This window comes from Diceros bicornis, unplaced genomic scaffold (genome assembly GCF_020826845.1).
Source record: "Diceros bicornis minor isolate mBicDic1 unplaced genomic scaffold, mDicBic1.mat.cur scaffold_67_ctg1, whole genome shotgun sequence".
NCBI lineage: Eukaryota > Metazoa > Chordata > Mammalia > Perissodactyla > Rhinocerotidae > Diceros > Diceros bicornis.
In genome coordinates, this window is record NW_026691553.1 from 1,884,005 (window position 1) to 1,907,159 (window position 23,155).

A 23,155-nucleotide genomic window follows, 5' to 3' on the forward strand; every position below is an offset into this window, starting at 1 on the left:
CTCCCACTAAGGACTCTCAACGGTCTCATGCCCTGAAATGTGACCACTTAGACCAACAGATGCTTTTTCTGGTAAAATACATATAATATAAAGTTTATGATTTTAACCACTTTAAAGTGTACAAGTCAATGGCATTTAAGATACTCATTATGTTGTGCAACCATAACCTCTATCTAGTTCCAGAACATTCCGTCCCCCCAAAAGAAGCCCCGTCCCCATTAGCAGTCACTCCGCGTCCCCTTCTCCAGCCCCTGACAACCATGAGCCCACGTTCTGTCTGTGGATGTGCCTGTTCTGGACATTTCACATCAATAGAATCACACACCACGTGGCCTTTTGTGTCTGGTTCTCACTGAGCGTCATGTGTTCAGAGTCCATCCATGGTGTGGCTGTGTCAGGGCCTCACTCCTTTTCATGGCTGCGTCATATTCCAGTGTGTGGATGGACACATTGTGTTTATCTGTTCCTCTGTTGATGGTTATTTGGGCTGTTCCCACATTTTGGCTGCTGTGAATTGTGCTGCTATGAACATGCGTGTACAGGTTTTTGTGTGGACGTATATTTTCATTTCTTTTGGGTGGACCCCTAGGAGTGGAATTGCTGGGTCATATGCAAACTCCACGTTTAACCTTTTAAGGAACCGCCAGACTGTTTTCCACCGCGGCTGCACCATTTCCATTCCCACCAGCCACGCACGACGGTTCTAGTTTCCCCACAGCCTTGCCGACACTTGTTACTGTCTGTCTTTCTGATTCCAGCCGTCCTGGCGGATGTAAAGCGGTGTCTCACTGGGGTTTTGATTTGCATTTCTCTGAGGACTAAAGACGCTGAGCATCTTTTCACATGAGACCACTAGTTTGTAATCCTAGGAGGCAGGTGCCCCAGAGCCAGCCTCGGATCCTCAATTCCACGGCCAGAAGGAAGGGTGGCCAGTTCTGTCACCAGGACAAAAAATGTGTGCAAAGTCCGGGCACCGCGGTCAGTAGCTTTGTCTCTTACAAAGAGCCCAGGTCTGGGGTCCCTCTTGGCTCGGCTCCCCCGTCTGAGCCTCGGTTTCCTGAGCTGAAGAAAGACGCTCAGAGGGGCCCCTTGGGGGGTTGTTCTTGGGGTCAATGCTGCCCTGGGTGGGAATCACCACACACAGTGTTAAAAGCAAGACAAGAGTGACCAGCAAGTCACCGGCACCTTGACCTGGGGCAGGAGGGGGAGGGGGAGAAAGATGGAGTTGCAGCCCTGGGGGAGGGAAGGTGTCGAATTAGCCTCAGAACACACATTCTAGCGCATTCTGGAAGATTCAACCTTGGGCTGATGGGATAAGAACCCCCTGAAAGAAACGTGGCTGATGCAACTATAATGGAAAGTCGCCCGAGAGGCATGAGGTGAGAATCCCGCATCGGGGGCTCAGCCGGGGGACACGGTGCAGTGTGTCACTGGAAACTCCACCAGCTCTAATGGGCCAGCCCAGCCCAGCTGGGAGGACACAGACCTTGATCTGTGATGTAGTTTCCTAAACTGTACGAGCGTCCTGCAGCGGCTGTAACAAATTACACAAACTGAGTGGCTTCAAGCCACACACATGTATCATCTCACTTTCTGGGGTCAGAAGTCCTGAATCCGGGTGTGGGCAGGGCTGTCCTCCCGGAGGCTCCAGGGAGAACCGTCTCCCGCCTTTTCCAGCTTCTAGAGGCCACGTCCTGGGCTCGGGGCCCCGTCCTCCGTCTGCACAGCCCGCAGCACAGCGTCTCCCGTCTCTCTCTGCCTCTGACCCTCCTCCTCCCTCTGATGAGGACCCTGTGGTGACCCTGGGCCCCCCGGGAATCCAGGGTCACCCCCATCTCAGGGGCCTAGACTTAATCCACCTGCAAAGTCCCCTGTGCCGTGTGAGGTGACACATCCTCAGTCTCGGGGACCAGGACGGGGACGTCTTTGGGGTGCATCACTCTGTCTACACGGCGTGCTTATACTTTTTCCCTCCTCCATGCTTTTATCTGAACAAGAAAGCCAATTTTTTCTGCACATTTAACCCCAGCTACTGTGCATACATTCTGTGTGGTCTTCTCAACCGCCCTTGAGGTAGGAGTATCTTTTCTAGATAAAACAAACAAACCCACAGAAACTGAGACTCTGGCTAAAGAAGCTGGGCAAGGTCCCCCCGCGACGGCAGAGCAGAGGTGGCTGACGGTCTGGCAGGTGGGCGACGTCCGGAAAACACTGGGCATGAGGGCAGGTGGAAGCAGGGGAGATGAAGGGGTGGCCATCAGAGGGGCGGGCAGAGAGCCAGCAAGGAGTTTGTCAGAGACAGAATGGAGGGCATTCTCGGCCAGGGCAAACAGGCGCGAGACCCCGGCGGGGAGGGAGAAAGATGGACCGTGCTGGGAGACGCCTCCCCGGGTGGGCGGGCTCGCGCAGGGGCCACCCCCCACCCCCAGCCGCTGCCACCCCTAGGCTCTGGGCAGCAAGGAGGATGGGGGCAGGGAGACGAGGGGAACCGGCCAGAGGAACGCAAATCCTTCCAAGGCCCCCGAGGGCTGAGCTGCCAGAAAAGCAGCAAATGCATCAAAATCCCACCGGGCGCAGAAGCACAAGCAATCTATGGGTTTAAAAATAGATGATGGGCCCTGCGCTGCCACTCCTGGGTGTCCGCCAGAACTGAAAACACCCGTCCGCACAAAAACCAGCACACGCGTGTTCACAGCAGCACGATTCACAACAGCCAGAGGGCGGAAGCCACCCGGTGTCCATCGATGGATGAACGGATCCACACAATGTGACATGTTCCCACAATGGAATCTTATTCGGCCATAAACAGGAATGTGGATGGACCTTGAACACACGATGCTCAGTGAGAGAACCAGACACAAAAGGCCACACGGTGTGTGATCCCATTGATGTGAAATGTCCAGAACAGGCACATCCACAGACAGAAAGTGGGTTCGTGGTTGTCAGGGGCTGGGGAGTGACTGCTGATGGGGACGGGGCTGCTTCTGGGGTGATGAGAATGTTCCAAAATTGCCTGTGACGATGGTTGCACATATCCGCGAATATCCTAAGAACCAGCGAACGGTACTCTTTCAACGGGTGAATTGTATAGTCTGCGAACGATAGCTCCATAAAGCTGCTAAAAAAAAAAATTCTACCCAGCATAGAAACAACACACACAAACAGTCCACGGGTTTAAAAATAAATGATAGGAAAAAAAATAGTTGATAAGACCTCTTAGAACAAAGCCCGTTGAAAGGCGCGTGAAGAACACGAGTGGGGATTCCATTTCGGGCTCAGCTTCGGGGGACACTGCCTGTTGCTGACTCGGGTATTTGATTCTCCACAATAACTCACTTGGGTCGGCATCACGCCCATTCTAGAGACGGGGAGACTGAGGCTTCATCCTTGTTCCTGGCGCTCCCTTCTTCCCTTCCCCCCTCTTTCATTCAACCAACCAGCAAGTGATGGAAACTCCTTTGCAAACCCCTCCTGCGTGGGTCTCCCCAAATCTCGCCTTATCATCTCCCTCCTGACGGGCTGTCCTGTGACGTTTCTGTCCTCCGACCAGCTGACTCTGCTGAAAAGCCACCCATGGGACACGCAAATCAAAGACGCTGTGAGACACCACCTCACCCCATCAGGGCGGCTAGGCTCAGAGACGGACAATCACACGTGCTGATGGGGGTATGGGGAAATGGGAGCCCTCGTGTGCTGCTGGAGGGAAGGGAACACGGCCTGGCGGTTTCTTACTGTGTTCACCCTAAGTTGATTAAAGGACCCAGCAATTCCACTCCTAGGAATCTCCCCACGTGAAATGAAAACATACGTCTGTCTACACAGAGATTTATATGTGAATGTCCACAGCAGCATAATTCACAGTAGCCAAAGAGGGGAAACACCCAAGTGTCCATCAATGGATGATGGATACCCACAATGTGGTCCATCCACACACTGGAATATCACGCGGCCTTGAACAGGAAGGAAATCCTGACATCTGCTCCAATGTGGATGGACCTGGAGGACATGACACTCAGTGACATGAGGCAGACACAGAAGGACAGACACTGTGTGATCCCCTCACAGGAGGCCCCTAGAGGAGTCACATCACAGAGACAGAAAGTGGATGGTGGGGCCAGGGGCTGGGGGAGGGGAGGGGGAGTCAGTGCTTCATGGGGACAGAGTCTCAGTTTGGGAAGATGGAAAATTCTGGAGACATGGCGGGGATGGTTGTACAACCATGTGAATGCCCTTAATGCCACTAAGCTGTGCACTTAAAATGGTTAAGATGGTAGATTTTATGTTATGTGCATTTTATCACAATTAAACAAAGGGACCGGCCCCGTGGCATAGCGGTTAAGTGCGTGCGCTCTGCTGCTGGCGGCCCGGGTTCGGATCCCGGCACGCACTGACGCACCGCTTGTCAGGCCATGCTGAGGCCGCGTCCCACATAAAGTGGAGGAAGATGGGCATGGATGCTAGCCCAGGGTCAGTCTTCCTCAGCAAAAAAAAAAAACAGAGGAGGATTGGCATGGATGTTAGCTCAGGGCTGATCTTCCTCACAAAAAAACAAACAAACAAACAAAGCAGAGTGGGCAGAAGCAGATGCAGGTGAGTTGGGATGTTCGCGACGCACTGGGCAGAGAGACGGAAGGCTGGTGAGAAGTTAAGGGGACGTTGTCTGGATCCACGGGAACCACCACGACCGACAGGTCCCCTCCCCCTGGGGTGGGGGACATGGCAGAGGATGGTCCTGTACTTGGCAACATCCCACCATTGTTTGTCGAGTAAAAAGAGGCCACTGAGGAAAAGGCCTCGGTGCAACAAAGGGTCCCATTCGCTGTCCCAAAGGGGCTCGGAGGACACCCTGCCCTCTTCCTCCAGGGCGATCGCCCATCACCAACCACCTCCCCACTAAACAGCCTGCTTCCCAGTGACCCTCTGCTTCCGCCAGGCACGCCATCGACGTGCGAGCGGAGACGCCGGGGGTCACTCTGGGAGGCAGGCGGACCCGGGCAGGAGGGCACGGGGGTTCCGAGCCTTGGGCCGCCTGTGTTGCAACTGCCCCCCTGGGGTCTAAAGCCCCCCCTCATTTTATAAGAATGTGGCACCTTACACAAAGCTGTGCTGAAACACTCCGGGCCAGCTCACGCCCATTTCAGTCACCAGCTGCAGGACCCGTCCACGCCCCCCACCCATGTGCATGGGTACGAGACGGGTGGAACCCAGCTGTCTCGAATTAGAAGGAAGACGTTTCTCCCTGACATCCTGCCGTGCCTGTGGCCACCACATCTAAGACGATGAGTTTCCAAGCCCCAAACTCATCTCCAGGAGCACAGGCTTTGTCGAGAAAGTTTACACCACGCTGGGAAGATCGAAGGCGAAGTTCGCAGCACAGGGGACGGAGAATCGGCGTCGGGGAGTGCAGGGAGGGGTTCTGGGGGGGCCCGGCGTTCCCTCAGCAAGTTAGGGGCGGAATACAGGCCTCTGGGGACCCGGTGGGCAGGCAAACGCTACCTGGGCCAGGCAGTCAGGGTCAACATCAGGGTGACGTCGTGTGGGTGTCAGGGACCTGTGATGGGACGTGACCAGAAGGGCACCTCAGCTCTGTGTGTCCTTCCCCAAAACCCACGACCCCCGTCTGCTCACAAGAGAACACCAGCAAATCCAGATCGGGGGACGTCCTGCAAAACTCTGACCAGCCCTCCTCAAGATGCCCAGGCACGAAAGACAAGGGAAGTCGGAGAGACCGTCCCAGCCCACAGGGGCCCACAGAGACGTGACGACTGATGTCACGTGGGGTCCTGATGGGGTCCCCGGGCAGAGGAGGACATTAGGGGAAAAGCAGTGAAATGGAATAAAGCACGGAGTTTAGTGAATGGTAAGGCGCCCGTGTGAATTTCGCAGTGCAGCGAAGGCCCCCGGGGGGAGGCTGGGTGAGGGCACACGGGGACTCTGTACCATCTTGGTGACTTCTCTGTGCATCTAAAATTAGTCCCAAGTAAAAAGTTAATTTAAAAAAACCAAACAGGTCTGGGAGCTCAGTCCACTATCCTCGTCAGAGACAACCCAGGTGGGTGCTGTGCTGGGTTAGACGGAGCCGTGGGGGTGGGTGTGACCGTATCCCACGTCCCACTTCACAGCCGGGGAAACAGAAGCTGAGGGGAGAGGGGACTCTGCCAATGTGGAAATGAGAGGCAGAGCCGAGACTGAAACAAGGTTCTGGAACCCGGTCCCCGCCCCTCTGCGCCCCAAACCTACGGACACGTGTCTGAGGTTTGTGGACATCAAGGGACGCAATTTTGGTTTCTTTATGCAGCAACTGAGAGCCTCCGGGAAGCCTTCAGTGAGAGACAGAGAGACAGACAGAGAGAAGAGACAGGGGGAAGAGACAGACAGAGACAGAGAGAGAGATAGAGAGGGAGAGACAGAGACAGAGAGAGACAAACAGAGAGACAGAGAGATGAGAGGGGGGAGAGACAGACAGAAACAGAGAGACAGAGAGAGAGAGAGAGAGAGACAGAGGCAGAGCAGGGAAGTGAGAGAAGCCACCTATTGTTTTAAACAACAAAGGCCCAGCCCACCCACAAAGCCCCACCCAGCCCCATTTCCTCCATCACCTCCTGCTGTCAATGAAAATTCAAGTCAAAAACAGCCCGACATTTCCTAAGCAGCAATTTACCAAAAGAAAAAAAAAAAAATTTTTTTAAATCTTCCATTTCTCGCCCCAGCCTCAAACACTGAAAACCAGCCTCTGCGACAAACTCACAGCTCGTTAGTTCTCCACCTGAAGAGAAGGCGTTTCTAAGTTGGGTGACTGTCACAACACAGCGGCCTGGGCCCCCCGGCCCAGGAAAGGAAGCGTCTGTGGTCACACAACCGCTCTGAGCCCTCTGCCTGGCCAGCTGTCACTCTCGGAACGTCCTTCTCAGAAACACCCATCGCCTGACGACAAAAGTGACCGTCTGGACATGCGTTTGGATGACCACTGCTTCGCTGGGTTGCCGTTTCGTTTTTATGTACTTGCTGTGCTTTTTTCGGCTTATTGCATAAAAGCCATAAGCACAAGACATTTATACGGAGTTTCACGTTTGTGCATCTTTAGGTAACATTATAATAAACATAACTGACGTTGGAAAATGTGATCTATTTTTGAGCTCTCGGATGCCACAGTTCGTCGAATCTAAGGGCCCATTATTTCTAAGACATATTGTTACGCCTTGTGACACGAAATAAAATAAAGGATCGATCATACTCCTCCTCTAAGGGGCCGGAAAATCAATATTTTTGGCTTTTCAAGCCACACGGTCTCATATGCTGTAGCGAGAAAGCCGCCACAGGCAGCACGTAAATGAATGCACGTGGCTCTGTACCGAAAAAACTTGATTTCTGGACACTGAGATGTGGACTCTGCCTAATTTTCACATGTCACGACGTAGTATGCTTTTTTCAATTGTTTTTCCAACCATTTAAAAATGTAAAAATCATTCTCAGCTCACGGGCTGGATCTGGCCCGAGGGCCGTGGTTTGATGCTCCCTGGGCTGGACAACCTCGGGGGCCCTTCCGGAACTTTCTAAGATGCTCCGATCCTCAATCCGCTTTTTCAGCCAGTCAGCTCAGTTCTGCCAGAACAAAGCTGCGTGTGACCTGAACACCGCATCGTAACAAAGCACCAGTGTTCTTTTGATTTGAAGAATTGTAAATCTTGCAACTCACATTTTAACAAGCGATGAGTAACTCTCTTTTCTTCCCGCTTGGGGAATCTTGACACGGAGGTTATTGGGGTCCAGCGTCACTCCTTAGCAAAGCAGACACCTCTGTAGCTCTAAAAACGCCCCACAACGTGTCCAAACGCTAAGCTACACCCCTCTACCTCCAGAGCTCTTATTTTCTCCTAAAATTCCCCTATTCACTTCTGAGACCTGCCACATTTGGTGTGGCGGCCACCGGCCAGGTGTGGCCTTGAGCACTTGAAATGCGGCTCATTCAGAGATGTAAAAATCTTTTTTTTTTTTTTTTGTGAGGAAGATCAGCCCTGAGCTAACATCCATGCTAACCTTCCTCTTTTTTTTGCTGAGGAAGACCGGCTCTGAGCTAACATCTATTGCCAATCCTCCTCCTTTTTTTTAACCCCAAAGCCCCAGTAGATAGTTGTGTGTCATAGCTGCACATCCTTCTAGTTGCTGTATGTGGGACGCGGCCTCAGCATGGCCAGAGAAGCGGTGCGTCGGTGCAATCCCGGGATCCGAACCCGGGCCGCCAGCAGCGGAGCGCGTGCACTCAACCGCTAAGCCACGGGGCCAGCCCAGAGACATAAAAATCTGTGAGTGTAAAATCCACGCCAGACTGTGAAGACTTCGTATGAAAGAAAGAATGGAAACTAGCTCATTCACACCTTCTTTCTGTCGATTACGAGTGGCAACGATAATATTTTGTCTGCATTGGGTTACGTAAAATGTATCATTAAAATTAGTGTCACCTACTTTGCTTCTTGGAGTGTGGCTAGTCGAACATTTAAAATGACGGATGAGGCTTGAGTCCTGGTTCTGTTGGAGAGCACTGTTTTTTGGAGCGGAGAATGTGGACGAAGAATTCGTAATCAACTCCGCAGCAGCCTACAGAGTGACGTCTCTCCCAACGGTCCCTCGAGATGACTAAGCCGTTCTTGTCGCTTTTGCCCATAAAACAAAATAATGGGGAGGGAGGGATGAACAGGTGGAGCACAGAGGATGGTGACACTATTCTGTCTGATGCTCTGATGGTGGGTACGTGTCATTACGCCTGTGTCCCAACTCACAGAACGTCCACCACCAGGAGTGACCCCTGACGTCAACTATGGACACTGGGTGATGACACGGCCGTGTAGGTTCATCGATTGTGACAAATGTCCCACTCTGGTGGGCAACGTTGAAAATGGGGGAGGCTGTGCTCACGTGGGGGCGGGGGGCAGACGAGAATTCTCTGCACCTTCCGCTCAATTTTGCTGTGAACCCGAAACTGCTCTAGAAAATAAAGTCTATTAAAAAAACCCAAACGTATCTTCTTACTTGAACGTAATCACAGAATCATGAAACCTTCTTAAAAAAATTCAGCCGGGGCCGGCCTGGTGGCGCAAGCAGTTAAGTGCACGCGTTCTGCTGCTGGTGGCCCGGGTTCGGATCCCGGGCGCGCACCGACGCACCGCTTGGCAAGCCATGCTGTGGCGGCGTCCCATATAAAGTGGAGGAAGATGGGCACGGATGTTGGCCCAGGGCCAATCTTCCTCAGCAAAAAGGGGAGGACTGGCAACAGATGTTAGCTCAGGGCCGATCTTCCTCACACACACACAAAAAAATTCAGCCCAATGGTTCCCAACCTGGGGTGATCCTGCCTCCAGGGGACACTGGGCAGTGTCTGGGGACATCTGTGGTTGTCACACTGGGGGTGCACCTGGCATCGACTGGGTGGGGCGGAGGATGCTGCTCAATCCCCCACAGAGCCCAGGACGGCCCCCCCGGGAATGACCCAGCCCCCATGGCCGCAGTGCCGAGGGGAGGGGCCCTGGTTTAGTTAAACCCCAATTCAACAACAAGAACACGTAGTATTTACAGAGCTTTAGAATTCCCACTGCGTCCTTCCAGAGGCGTCACTTGATCCCACATCCTGGAGGGAGGCCGAGGCGGGCGTTTCGGCCCCGTCTTACAGATGACGAATAATCAAGAGCTTCTCCCAGGCTGTGAGTTAACCTGCGGCCTCCTCCTCCACGCCCTCACCCCCGATGATCGAGAAAACTCTCACTTCCTCCCATAGCCTGCACACCCAGGGGCCCCGCTGGGCACAGAGTTCCCCATTTTCTCTGAGATGGTGTGAATTTTTATTTTTATGGTGTGGAGAAAGTAGGAACAGAGGAGAGGGAAGAATGGTATTTAGCAACTGGGATCACATGGCCCTGGAAAAGCTGAACCTCACCCACCGGCGACCGCTTGCTAGGTGGTGTGGGGTGCATTGCGTCCCCCCAAAAAGATACGTCTGCATCCAAACCAGGGTACTTGCGATGGGACCTTATTCGGAAATGGGGTCTTTGCAGATGTGACCAAGTTAAGGGGAGGTCACCCTGGAGTGGGGGAGCCCTAACCCAATGCCTGGTGTCCTCATACGAAGAGGGAAATTTGGACACAGCAACACGACAAAGATTCTGTCCTTGACCAAACTCCACTCAGGCTGCCCTGAACTTCTCAAAGGGGGCCTCGACTTTTGGGTTTCCGTGTTCACCTCTGCATCGTCCGATTTTAGCAAGAATCCCCGCTGAGTCGGTTGATGGAGAATCCCTCATCCTCCACATCTGATCACCCTCGATACCCAATTGGGTCCTCGTCTCCCTCGCTCCCCAAGGCCATGTCGGATCACTGGCCTGTCTCCAGCAGGAGTCAGATCAGGTCAGTTTAGCCAGAATCCCCCCTCCCCATGTTTCTTCTTAGCAATTCTCCATCCACTGACGCCACCTGCTCCTTGGCTGTAAACCCCGCCGGCCCGTGCTGTCTTCAGGTCTACACGGAGGTCTCCTTGCCCCCGCCACTGTTTCTGAGTACACTCTGTTCCCACCCCTCTAACTACTGTCCATCTCTGGTTTTTCTTTGACACACACACAGGGAGACGCCCACGTGACGACAGAGACAGGAGGGATGCGTCTATACCCAAGGAGCGCCCAGGAATGCTGGAAACCACCAGAAGCTGGGAGAGGCAGGAAGGACCCTCCCTTGGAGCCTTGGGAGGGAGCGCGGCCCTAGGACACTTCAATCTTGGACCTCCGGCCTCTAGAACCGGGAGAGGAAAGATCTTGTTGTTTCAAGCCACCCCATCCACAGTGCTTTGTCACAGCCCGCGGGAGAGTCACACAGTTAGACAAAGAGCAGGCTGGTGGCACGGGGCCCTTTCTCACGACCCTGCCGGGCACAGCCGCGTCTGCCCCAGCACTGTGTCTGCATTTTAACTCGGCTGGACTCACCTCCTGATCTCTGATTCCCCCTGACTTTTTTTGTCCATCAAATTACAGAGTCTCTTAAGGAGGCAGAGGCAAGGGTCACGGCCTTGACCACAAACAAAAGATGTGACGAGTGGTAACTGTCAAAAAGCAGAGCTGGCGGGCAGGTTTCAAGTTAGGTGCAGCCCCGACTCACCTGGGCCCTGGCCCGGGCACCCCCTCCCCTTAGCATAGAGATGGCAGGGAATTCACACGTGTGTGCACGCGCACGCCCGTGGTTATGAAGAGCAGGCTCTCGACTAATTGACATACACCAAAGACGGGGCGTCTTTTTCTATTTTGTCATCTCCAAACAGTTAACTGTCAGAAATTCCAAAAAATGTAGCAATTTCTGCAAATCAGTTTATCTCCCTCAGCACTGAATCCTGGCATCGAGTGGGTGGGGCCAGGGATGCTGCTCAGACCCCCACAGCGCCCAGGATGGCCCCCCACAGAGGATGACCCGGCCCCATGTCCGCAGCGTCCGGGGGGGCCCTGCTCGAGATGACACGGAAAGATCCGGCCCCGGCTGGGTGCTCACACTGGTGGGCTGCACTCCCCCCACCGGTCCCCTGGCTAACTTCTCTTCAGCCTCTCCCCCTGACCGTCCTGTGCACAGGTGTTGTCCCCCCCTCCATCCCCGGAGAAACTTACTGTCACCACACCTGTGGAGCTCATGGAATACACAGGCCTGGCCCCCGTCTCCACCACCCCCAGGGACCCCGACTCAGAGAGCCGGGCCAGGGACCGAATGGCCCTGGGTCCCCCGTCTCCGCACCTCCCCACGCGCATACACAAGCGTCTCATTCACGTGGCGCTCCCGGCGCCTGGCACCCGCTCTGATGCTTAAAATAGGCACACAACCAGCCTTTGTTGGGGATAGGAAGGAAGGAAGGAAGGTTTCAAAGGAGACAGCAAACCTCGAGGTCCGGGCAAGCTGGGGGCATGCACTGGGCGGGCCGCTGGAGGAGCGGGATGGGCGGGTTTCTGGAGTGAAAGTGAAGGTCACTCCGGACAGGTGAGGTGGGGCCCACTCCCGGGTGCCACCAAGGCCGAGTGAGGGATTTTGATTTTGTCAAGTGGGTGACGAGTTGGTGACAGTGGCAGGGAAATGATGAACCGATCTGAGCTTTAGAGACCAGATTCTGGTCGTGTGGGGCGACCCACCAGATCAGGAGAGACTGGAGGCTGATCCACCAGCTGGGATGCTCTGAGCAAGAGACGGTGAAACGCTTAACTCAAGCGGGAAAGAACCACAGACAGGAGAGAGAGGGATAGGACCCAGGGCGATGACACCTAACGACCCCCAAGCTTCAGTTTAGTGGGCTGTCGAAAGCCCAGGAAAAAGCCATTTAAATAGCAGCATGATTCTTCACTGCCAAAATGTGGGAGCAAACCAGATGTCCATCAATGGATGAATGGATAAACACAATGTGGTCCATCCACACACTGGAGTATTACTCAGCCGTGAAAAGGAGTGAAGCCCCAACACAGCCACACCGTGGATGGACCCTGAACACACGACGCTCAGTGAGAGAACCAGACACAGAACGACACACAGTGTGTGATTCCACCGATGTGAAATGTCCAGAACAGGCACATCCGCAGACAGAACGTGGGTTCGTGGTTGCCAGGGGCTGGGGGAGAGGATGGGGGTGACTGCTCATGTGGACAAGGGATCTTATCTGGGTGACGAAAATGTTCTAAAATGAATTTATAGGGATGGTTGCACAATTTGATAAACTTACCAAAAAATTTAACTGTGTGCTTAAAATGGCTGAGTTTTCTGACATGGAAGTTGTACCTCAACTAAAAAAATAAAAAGCAGTAAGACTTTCTCCTTTGCAAGGTTCTCAGGAGAACTAGTAGCCATTTCTGGAATTGTCTCAGAGCTGCCCAAAGCCCCCCCTGCCCACGAGAGGGGGCTTAAGGGGAGGACAGGAGAAGGAAGAAGTGACTGCCCAGGACAGGTCACCCCACATTCTCAGCTCCCCGGTCTGGTCTGGAAGGTCTGCTGAGTGACATATGGAATGAATTTCCTCCAGATTCTGAAAAGAGAGGCCACAACAAACGGCAGCACGAGAGAGCAGCGGTGAAAATCAAGTCCAGAAGCGTCCAAATGAACAGCACGACCCGGAGGGAGGCTCCCCGACATGGGCAAGGACGTGGGTGGCAGAAGCCAGCCGTTAAGGGACCCAAGCAAACGTTCCCAGAACCAAGCTTGGGCAATCACCCGCAGGAGCAGCCCGCGGGGCACACAGGAAGGGGGGAAATAAGTCTGTGTCAACACCCGGCGATCATGCAACCATCCTGCTCACCGTGCCCTCTAGAAAGCTCCAGAAAGTTCCAGAAAGTTCCACAGTCACGGAGGCCAGGCACAACCCTTGCGTAAGAAATTATGAAGGAGCTTCAAGAATACGAATGACCTAGTAAATACTGTTGTAAAGACGATGATTTGTTTCCAGATGCAAATGAGAAAACCTGTAACAACACCTTTTTACACTACTACACGGTGTACAAAAAAAAAATACCTCCATTCAGTAAACACGAAGCTGAGTGTCTGTGTATTTGGGTAATTCATATCCCGTTGTCTTCCCTTCAAACCGCAGGGCCCAGGGCTTTATGAAACAGGAGCAGAAAACAATGCACCAGTCGCGGGATATTTTCTGGAGAAGACCAAGAATTACCCAAAGAATTCGAGCTTCTGTAGAAGCCTCATGAACTCAGTTAAAACCAAGGAATCAAACAGACTTTGGCATCTCAATGCCCACAACCGATCACTTAATCCCATATTCGAAATCAGTATCAATGTTTGAAAGCCACACAAAAGACTCACCTAGGAAGAAGCCAGCATCTCTCAAGTTCTCGAAAAGCATGTGATTTTCATTTTATTTTTCCTCTCAAAACGAGAGCACTAGAGGATTTACAAATAGAGCTCAAATCTGGACCGAACTTCCTAAGGATCCAAGGGGAGATGTGGTCTTTAAATGAGACAAGAACTTGGTTTTGTCTATTACAAGGGGTCTCCACCAGGGGTGACTCTGGCCCCAGGTGATGGCTGGGGACATCTGTGGTTGTCACCCTGGGGGTGCTCCTGGCATCGAGTGGGTGGGGGCCAGGGATGCTGCTCGACCCCCCATAGTGCCCAGGATGGCCCCCCCACAGAAGATGACCCGGCCCCCATGGCAGCAGAGCGATGGGGAGACCCCGGTCCCTCATATACACTCAAGTTATAACGCTCATAGATTTAAAGAGCATCTAATCATGGCTCAGTGGTTCCTGCAGGGGACACATCCGAATGGCTCCTGGGGGTACACCTAAATCAGAATGACCCGTGCTGCCTTCTCCTTCGTGGATAACCTCGCTCCCTGACAAACCTTCAGAATCTCCTGGCACCAGATCCAGGTAGGTTCCTCTTTTTTTGTTTGTTTTTTCTTCACTTTTAAAAATATGGAAAAAAAATTTTTTTGCAGATTCTTTTCCAGAGCTCCAGGGGTGATTCTCATGTGCACCCTAAGATTGCAGGACTGGAGTCGAGCTCCACCTGACTCCTTCCCTCCCCTCCCTGACAACCCAGTCATGCCACCCACCCACCTTCCCCCTCCCAAAAAAATCTTAATTTAGAACGTCATTATCAAGGCCGCACGCACCTTCGCCATGTGCCAGGAGCATGCTCCGTGCTCCCTTCCCTCTTCTGCCCCTCGCAGCCATCCTACAAGGCACTGCTACTGTTTCTATTATTCCCATTTTATGGAGCAGTAGACCAAACTTCCCAGAGGCGACGCGGCCAAGCAAACATGCCGACGAGGCAGGGGGCCCGTCTTCAGAGCCCACCGCGCCCTTCCCCTCTGCAAGACCTCCATCCCACTGCACAAGTTTGTGAACTTGGCGTTGCCTTGCCGACACCTAGCAACAGTCGAAGCCTCTGAGCTGCTGTTCGTCACGCCTGTCTTTTCCCACCCACCTCCCAGCCCCCGGCAGCCCCTGCTCCCCAGGAAAAGTAAAGTGCCACCCACAGCCCTCAATAGCATCGTCCCCAAAACTCCCACCTCGGTTCCTCGCTCCCAAGCCCAAAAATTCCTGAAGAATTCAGTCACCAACTCGAGCCTTTCTGCTTCCCAAGACTCTGTCCTTTGCACCCTAAGTCCCAGAAACAGACCCCGCAAAGGAGGTTGAACTCCCATCTTCTCCAGCTCACCGTGGCCAAGAGGTTTCTGCCCCATACCCTCTTCTATACCAAATGATTAGCCCCCCAAAAGTAGGGGGCAAGTCCCCTCCACAATCCTTATAACTGACTTCTAACCCAGAACCCGCCATTTCCTCCTGAATAGTCAACTTCCCACAAAACACCAGCCCTCCATCCCATCATCACTCGGATCCCTTCCTCCCTTCTCATCCCCTCAAGCACTTCGAACTCCTCATTTCTCCCCAGATCCTTCGGACCCCTTCTGAAACAGGTCTGACCCCATCTCCATCCCTCAGCCTTCCCCATCTCTGCCCTCCGGCCCTTGGCTCACTCTAACCCTGGGCTCCTCAACCACCCTTCCCGGCCAACTCGACCTCCAACTCCAGCTGCAACCCCCTCCCCAGCTACCCTCAACCTTCAACTCCACTCCCAGCCCCCTCCTCAAATAACCCTCACCCTCAACTCAACCCCTCTGCCCCTCCCCAGAGAATCGTGACCCCCAATTCCTCCCCCGACCCCTCCCAGCTAACCTCGACCTCAACTTCAGTCCTCTCCCTAGTTGATCTAGACCTCCAATTCCAACGCCAGCCCCCTCCCCAGCTAACATGGACCCCCATCTCCAGCACGATCCCCAACTCCAGCACCCTCCCCAGATGACCTCGACCCCCAGCTCCAGCCCTGATCCCCAACCCCAGCCCTGATGCCCAACCCCAGCTCCGATGCCCAACCCCAGCTCCTCCCCAGCTGACCCTAACTCCCATCTCTACACCCAGCTCCTTCTCCAACTAACCTCGACCCCCAAATCAGCCCCAGCCCCCTTCCCAGCTGACCTCACCCCCAGCTCCAGCCCTGATCCCCAATTCCAGCCTAGATCCTCAATTCCAGCCCCCTCCCCAGCTAACCTCGACCTCAAGTTCAGTTCCCTCCCCAGCTAACCTCGACCTCCAGCTCCAGCCCCAATCCCCTACTGCAATGCGAGCCCCCAACCCCAGCCCGGATCCCCAACTCCAGCCCCTCCCCAGCTGACCCTGAGCCCCATCTCCACCCCTAGCCTCTTCTTCAACTAACCTCGACCCCCAGCTCAGCCCCAGCCCCCTCCCCAGCTAACCTTCACCCCCAGCTCCAGCCCTGATCCCCAATTCCAGCCTGGAACCTCAACTCCAGCCCCCTCCTTAGCAGACCCCGACCCCCAGCTCCAGCTCAGACCCCTAACTCCAGCTCGGATCCCCTGCCTCAGCCCCCTCCCCAGCAGACCCCGACCCCCAACTCGGTCCGCAGCCAGATCGGATCCCTCGGGGGCCCCCTTCCTCCGGGACCCCGGGCCTGCCCTCCGCCCCGGCCGCGCCCCGGCCCCCTGAGCCCGAGGCGGGTGGCGGACCCGGCCCGGACCCCGGCCCCACGCGCCCTTACCTGCGCTCGGGCCACCGCGGCCGTCTCAGCCCCGCCGCGCAGCCGAACCCGCTGCCTGCTCGCGAGCGCCGCTCCCCGCTCGGGGCGGGGCCGGCGCGCAGGGGGCGGGCCCTGCCGGCCGGCGCGGCCAATCGCGAGCCCCGACGGCGGGAGGCTTGGGCTGGGGGCGGGGCGCAGGGCAGTCAGCGGGGTAGGCTGCGCCCAGGAGAGGGGGCGGGGCGCGGGGAGCGGGGCGCGGGCGGGGCCGGGAGGTGGGGCGCTGAGTGGCACCTCCGCCGGCCACCCTCGATCGGGGAACGCGCGGGGGGCGGGGCTATGCTAATATGCAAATCGGCTCGCGGTGGGGGCCTCCGCGGCGCGGCGGCGAGCGCATTTTCAGAGGTGACTGGGTGACGTCAAGGAAGCGCGAGGCGTTTCGTGAGTTCGAATCCCGCCGGGCCGCGGGTTCGAATTTCAAATCCTAGCTCCAGGGCCTCATCTTCCCGGGGAAGAATGTCCTCTCCTAATCAGTCGCTTCGCCTTCGGGATAAACAATAATTTCTCCCTTTCGTTGAACCCTCTGAATAAAGCTAGGAGGAGAAATGATATCCCCCTTTTACAGAAGGGGGAAACTGAGTCTCAGAGAGGTTAAACCCAAGGTCATTTGTCCAAGCCTGACTCATAATTTCCAAGGTTTCTCGATTTCCTAAATCCTGGGCTTTAATCTTAAAAAGCAGGTTCCTGGGCCCGCACCCAGATGGAATGATCCAGAATCCTGGGGAAGGGGGAAGGAATGGACCCTTGCAATGTGCATTTTAACAAGCTCTCCTAGTGATGCTGGGAAACATTTGCTATGTCTTCAGTAGCATCCAGCGGTTATGGAGGGAAGAATTTCTTATAGAGAAGGAAGGAGCCACCATATTCTGAGACATCAAGACTTTGTGTGATGCTTATATTCTGTGATCTGAGCCGCTGGCCTCCCAGCTGGGCCCCCCAGGGCTCCTGTCCTCCCCGCAGAACCTCCCTGCTCATCCCCAGCAGTGCACAGAGAGAACCAGCCGCCTGGGAGCCGGCATCTCTCTCCCCAGCCCGTCCCTCCCAGAGGAATTACTATCTAAACAAGAGTCGCAAACTGGTGGCTTGTGGTCCAAAAATGCTTTAAAACTTTTAAATTCGTTGGCAACATTTGAAAATCAGGACATTTCACAAAAAGAAATCCAGATTTCCAGGCGCTCTTGGAGCATCAGCAAGTCTGGGATTCCTGCAGCAATTGGGGGAAGTGGCTGCCACCCTTCACTCAAGGACATCATCGTGTGGCCTCAAAGACAGAGCAGGGCCAGAACTGGGGAGAGGCAAGGGAGGCACTGTTCTCAAATCCAAAACTTAAAGGCGAGCAACACAAACAAACAAAAACACTCGCCATCAATATTTTAAAATTCAAAATAAATGCAGAAATAATCCATGATGAATAAAATACCAAAATTTTAGAGAAAGACAAGATCTCATTCTGCACTTGTGCGAACCACCTCTCTTGTTTCTCCCTAGCCCCGGCCCTGTGAGATACCATCTTTATTTAAAATACTGATATTTTGTTTACCATGGCTGCCTTTGCATTAAATATTGCATTAAAATATGTACCTTGATGGCTGAGTTGTTGGCACCCTCCCTCAAGTTTCCCGCCCCTGGCAAGCACTTAGCGCTCCTCACCCTAGACCTGCCCCTGCTTATAAGTTTGCAAGCTGAGCCCCGAGCCATTTAGCAGATGGAGAATCTGAGGCCCTGTGGGTCCCTCCCCATGCACAATGGGGCTCATGGCGCCTGCCCGCTCCCCTCAGCTGGCTGCAGTAAGTACCGGTCCAGCAGGGCCTGTGAGGTCTCCTGGGGGAGCCACCGGGTGAAGGGCTAAAATGCTCCCACGACTACCCTGTTTTCTCATCACAGAAGTCCACTCTTCCCACAGCCCCTTCCTTCATCCCCATCACTCACCCCCCAGCTCTCACTTCCTGGTGCCTCGTCTCCATTCCTCACCTCCTTGTCCCTTCCTTTCTCCAGCCCTCTCCTCTTCCATCCCTCTTCCCTCACCTCCTCATGCCTCACCTCCTCCATCCCTCATCCCTCACCTCCTCCATCCCTCTTCCCTCACCTCCTCCATCCCTCTTCCCTCACCTCCTCATGCCTCACCTCCTCCATCCCTCTTCCCTCACCTCCTCCATCCCTCTTCCCTCACCTCCTCATGCCTCACCTCCTCCATCCCTCATCCCTCACCTCCTCCATCCCTCATCCCTCACCTCCTCCATCCCTCATCCCTCACCTCCCCCATCCCTCATCCCTCACCTCCTCCATCCCTCACCCTCATCCCTCATTCCTCATCCCTCACCTCCTCCATCCCTCATCCCTCACCTCCTCCATCCCTCATCCCTCACCTCCTCCATCCCTCATCTCTCACCTCCTCCATCCCTCACCCTCATCCCTCATCCCTCACCTCCCCATCCTTCACCTCCCGCACTCTTTGCAGGCGGCACACTGCCCCCCCACCCTAAAGAAGGCGCACGGGTGGGGAATGCAGGATCCACTTCTTTATTGCAGGAAGACTATTTCTAGAGAGAATGCTACACAGACCCCACGACAGGGGGCGGGGGGCACCCACATGCGGGGGCAGAGGGGGCAGGGGCAGGGTTACAGCAAGCATGGCCTGGGGCGGTCCCCAGACCCAGGGATGCCCGGGCAGGACGGGCAGCAGCCAGGCAGGCTCCGGCCCCTCCTGCTGCAGGACCCCCCTCTTGTCAGGCAGGGCCTAGGGAGGGAGGGGCCTGGAGGCGGGCAGGGCCCCAGGGAGATTGTGCTATCAGGGTGTGTCCCTGAGAAAGGGCTGCAGACCCCTGCCCAGCCCCACGCTCTTCAAGGCCCAGGAAGCACTCCCGGAGCAGGGAAAGGGCATCACCAGCTGCTGGGGGGCCCTGGGCCCCCCACAGGATAAGAGGGCTCAGCTGTGCTCAGACAGGATGCTACTGCTCTTCTGCAGGCCTGTCCACGTGCCGGGCAGTGACCCCCAACACACACACACAATCCCTCTCTCTTATAGTGTGCCCAGTAAACATTAGTGGAGTGACGTCACAGGAACACAGAGAACATCCATGCTGTGACCAAGATGGACAGAAACATAGAGTCCCACATGGTCACACGACTTACAGCCATGTGGCCTGTCTCTCTCACATGCACACATACACACAGAGTTCAGTCCCAGCGTGCACAGAAGCACACACACACACACAGCCTCCTCACGCCCGATGACACCCAATGTTGCGAGCGGCCCCAGGGGGTCACCCATGTGACAGGGAGCTGAGGGCAGCTCCAGTCGACAGCCAGTGACCAGCCGAGCCCCTGGGTCCTGCAACCACAGAGACCTGAGTGCTGCCGACAGCCCCGTGAGCTCAGCAGCAGGTCCTTCCCCAGTCCGCCCTTCAGATGAGACCACAGCCCAGCCAGCACTCTGACCACAGCCTCGTGAGACCCTGCACAGAAGACCAGCCAAGCCATGTCCAGAGTCCTGACCCACAGAAACTGGGGGATGACAAATGTGTCTTGATTCTAGTTTCTGAGTTTGTGGTCCTTTGTTACACAGCCATAGCTGACTGATACAGATTTTGAGCTGAGAGCCATCTTGCTACAGAGTCAGACAGGCTCAGCATGCCTCCGACGGTCAGAGCAAACAGGTTTATGGATGCTCTGATAAATCACGTCACCCACTCCCAAAAAGACAGCCACCCTATACCATTATTACACACACACACACACACACACCATCCCACTGACAGCTACACACATGCATTGACACAAGCCACCCACTCGTGTACACCATGCTGCACAGATACACCATCCCACGGTCACCCCCTAAACTGGGCCAAAAGGTCACCTTCGCACTTGTCAGACACAGCCCCACAGGGTCCCACGAGCGTAGAGTTATCTAGACGCTCTCAAAAAACATTCAGAATCTGATGGTGGCGGATATACTCCAACTCTAGGATACTCGCCTTCCTGGGGGGACCCCTCTCTGGGGCACAGTTGGTGGGAGGAAGCGGCTGGTCAGAGCTCTGCCTTGACCCCCTCAGATCCTGCTGGTGCTGGGTCCAGTCGCCTGCCCCTGGATGGGCCCCCGGCACCCCTCTCCAGCACCCTACATCCCCACCCCCCCGAGGCTCAGTGGTGACACACTGTGCCGATCTGTCTGTGGGCCATGTCCGGGAAGGCCCTCCATATTCACGCCAGACAGCACCCTGGAGTTGTGCTGCGGCCATCGGCCGGTCTCGGGCCTCACCTGCCTGCACCCCAGGCCCCGGCCGGGCGAGGAGTGGGGCTCCGGGCTGGTGGGGTGCTGCTGCAGGCCCTGTGGTTATTGCCTGGTGGCCTGAGACCCATCCCGCGAGGCCCCCGCACCCCAGGCTGCGGGGACAGGGGCGAGAGGAGTGGTCCGGGACCCGAGGTGAAGGGCACAGGCCAGAGGTCATGAGAGATGGAGGTGGGGGGGGAGGATGTATGTTAATTAAACACCAAATAGGAGAAAACAAAATCTGAGGTCCATGTGCATTTCAACTCCCCCTCCTGGCAAGGTCACAGTGATCTAATGCGGGGGGGTGCACAGGTCTGGCTGGGGGATAGGGACAGAGGTGGGGGTCCTGAGGGACAAGGAGACAGGCAGAGATGGGGGAAAAACCAGCATCCTCGGTCCCGACGGGGCCAGGCAGTTTCCCCACTTTCCCACGTGCAGATCGAGGGGGCCACCTCCAGTACTTGGCTTTTGGGGGTACAGACGGGACGGGGGGCAGAGGGATGAGACAGAGCCAGACCCGCCGCGGGCTCACCAGGGCCTCAGCTTCCCCAGCAGAGATGTCGGAGGAAGGGAGAGAAGTGGACGGGATGAGAGAGAGGAGGGGGAGGGGAGGAGGCGGCGGGGGGCGTCGGGAGAGGCAGGGCCGGGACAGCGGTGGCGGCGGGCGGGCGTCCGTGCTCGTGCTCACATGAGGACGCATTTGCCCTTGATGCGGTCTGTCCTCTTCTGCTTGCTGGAGCGCTTACCGTCGATGTTGAGGCTCATGTTTCGGCGCGTCTCCAGCGTGAGCAGCTCCTGAAAGAGCTCCTTGACGTTGTAGTTCATCTTGGCCGAGGTCTCCATGAAGGCGCACTTCCACTCCTGGGCCACGGCCTGGGCCTCGCGGGTGTCCACCTCCCGCTGCGTCTCGTCGCACTTGTTGCCCACCAGCATGACGGGGATGTCCTCCACGCTGCCCTTGATCTGCACGATGAGCTGGTAGATGGGCCCCAGTTCCTCCAGCGACTGCTTGCTGGTGACGGAGAAGACCAGCACAAAGGCGTGGCCCTTGGAGATGGACAGCCGCTGCATGGCCGGGAACTGGTGGCTGCCCGTGGTGTCGGTGATCTGCAGCGTGCACACGCTCTTGTCGCAGCTGATCACCTGCCGGTAGGTGTCCTCGATGGTGGGGATGTAGGTGTCCCGGAAGGTGCCCTTCACGAAGCGCAGCACCAGCGAGCTCTTGCCCACGCCGCCCGCCCCGAACACGACCACTCGGTAGTCGTTGCTCTGCTCCGGCATCTTCCACGCGGGGGTGGGGGTCGGGGCCAGCTGCTAGAACCCCAGACCGACCTGTACGGAGAGCAGTGTCAGAGACAAGAGGCCACCAGATCGGGAGGGGACGGTTCAGGGCCGGGGTGGGGAGAGAAGGGGCGGCTTCTCAGAGGAGGTGGATTTCTCCTGCATCCTGGGAAGGCCCTCCTGGTTGGTTTGGCTGACTCTGCGATTCTGCCCTGCATGCAGGCTGGGGGCCAGCCCCCTCTGCTTGCTTCCCCCCGACAAAATCTGGGGCCTACGCTCCTTCCCGGGGGACTCTGGGCTGCAAGAGGCATGGAGAGGCCAGCGTGCGTGTGCACGAGCCCGCTTCCCCACCTGCATGCTCCCGCCGCCCCCTCAAGCTGCACTGGCTGCTCCCTCTCTTCCCAGCGTGGCTCCTGGAAGCCAGCAGGCCTGGCTCTGCGACCTGGCCAAGCCAAGCCACTTTGCCACTCTGAGCCTCAGTTTCTTCCTCTGCAAAATGGGTGAAATGGTGCCTCTCTCCAACAATCACCAGCTTCCTGCTCCTTCCTCAGCCCAGAGGCTCCTTGGTGGGGCGTCTTTAAAATGCAGATTGCAGGGCCTACGCCCCCCGGAAGGGATGAATCAGTTGGCCCAGGCCACGGCCCTGGGAACTTGCATTTTATTTTTATTTATTTATTTTTTGTGAGGAAGATCAGCCCTGAGCTAACATCTGCCAATCCTCCTCTTTTTGCTGAGGAAGACTGGCCCTGAGCTAACATCTGTGCCCATCTTCCTCCACTTTATATGGGACGCAGCCTCAGCATGGCCTGACAAGCGGTGCCTCGGTGCGCGCCTGGGATCCGAACCCGGGCCGCCAGCAGTGGAGCGCGCGCACTTAACTGCTACGCCATGGGGCCGGCCCCCTGGGAACTTGCATTTTAAAGCTGCTCTCCTCCCCTCATCCCAAAAGTGTGATTCTGGTGCTGGAGGCCCAAGAATCACAATTTGCAAATC

The 23,155-nt window shown here is 55.7% G+C and overlaps 2 protein-coding genes across 4 annotated transcripts in view; both read right to left on the bottom strand.

Moving 5' to 3' along the window:
* The window catches only part of GNG7 (G protein subunit gamma 7), a 132,545-nt gene extending 115,910 nt beyond the window's left edge, over positions 1-16,635 (bottom strand). For 2 of the 3 annotated variants that reach the window (XM_058537660.1, XM_058537658.1), the window contains exon 1: positions 16,576-16,635. The gene's annotated coding sequence lies outside the window, so the exon portion shown is untranslated. Of the gene's footprint in view, positions 1-13,510; positions 13,636-16,575 lie in introns of those variants that run through there. The other variant, XM_058537659.1, reaches the window with a different exon arrangement.
* Positions 16,636-19,456: 2,821 nt separating this feature from the next.
* On the bottom strand, positions 19,457-22,248 carry DIRAS1 (DIRAS family GTPase 1). Its single transcript, XM_058537647.1, has one exon. The coding sequence runs from the start codon at positions 22,160-22,162 to the stop codon at positions 21,566-21,568; it is 597 nt and encodes a 198-aa protein (XP_058393630.1). The 5' UTR covers positions 22,163-22,248; the 3' UTR covers positions 19,457-21,565.
* Positions 22,249-23,155: the final 907 nt, after the last annotated feature.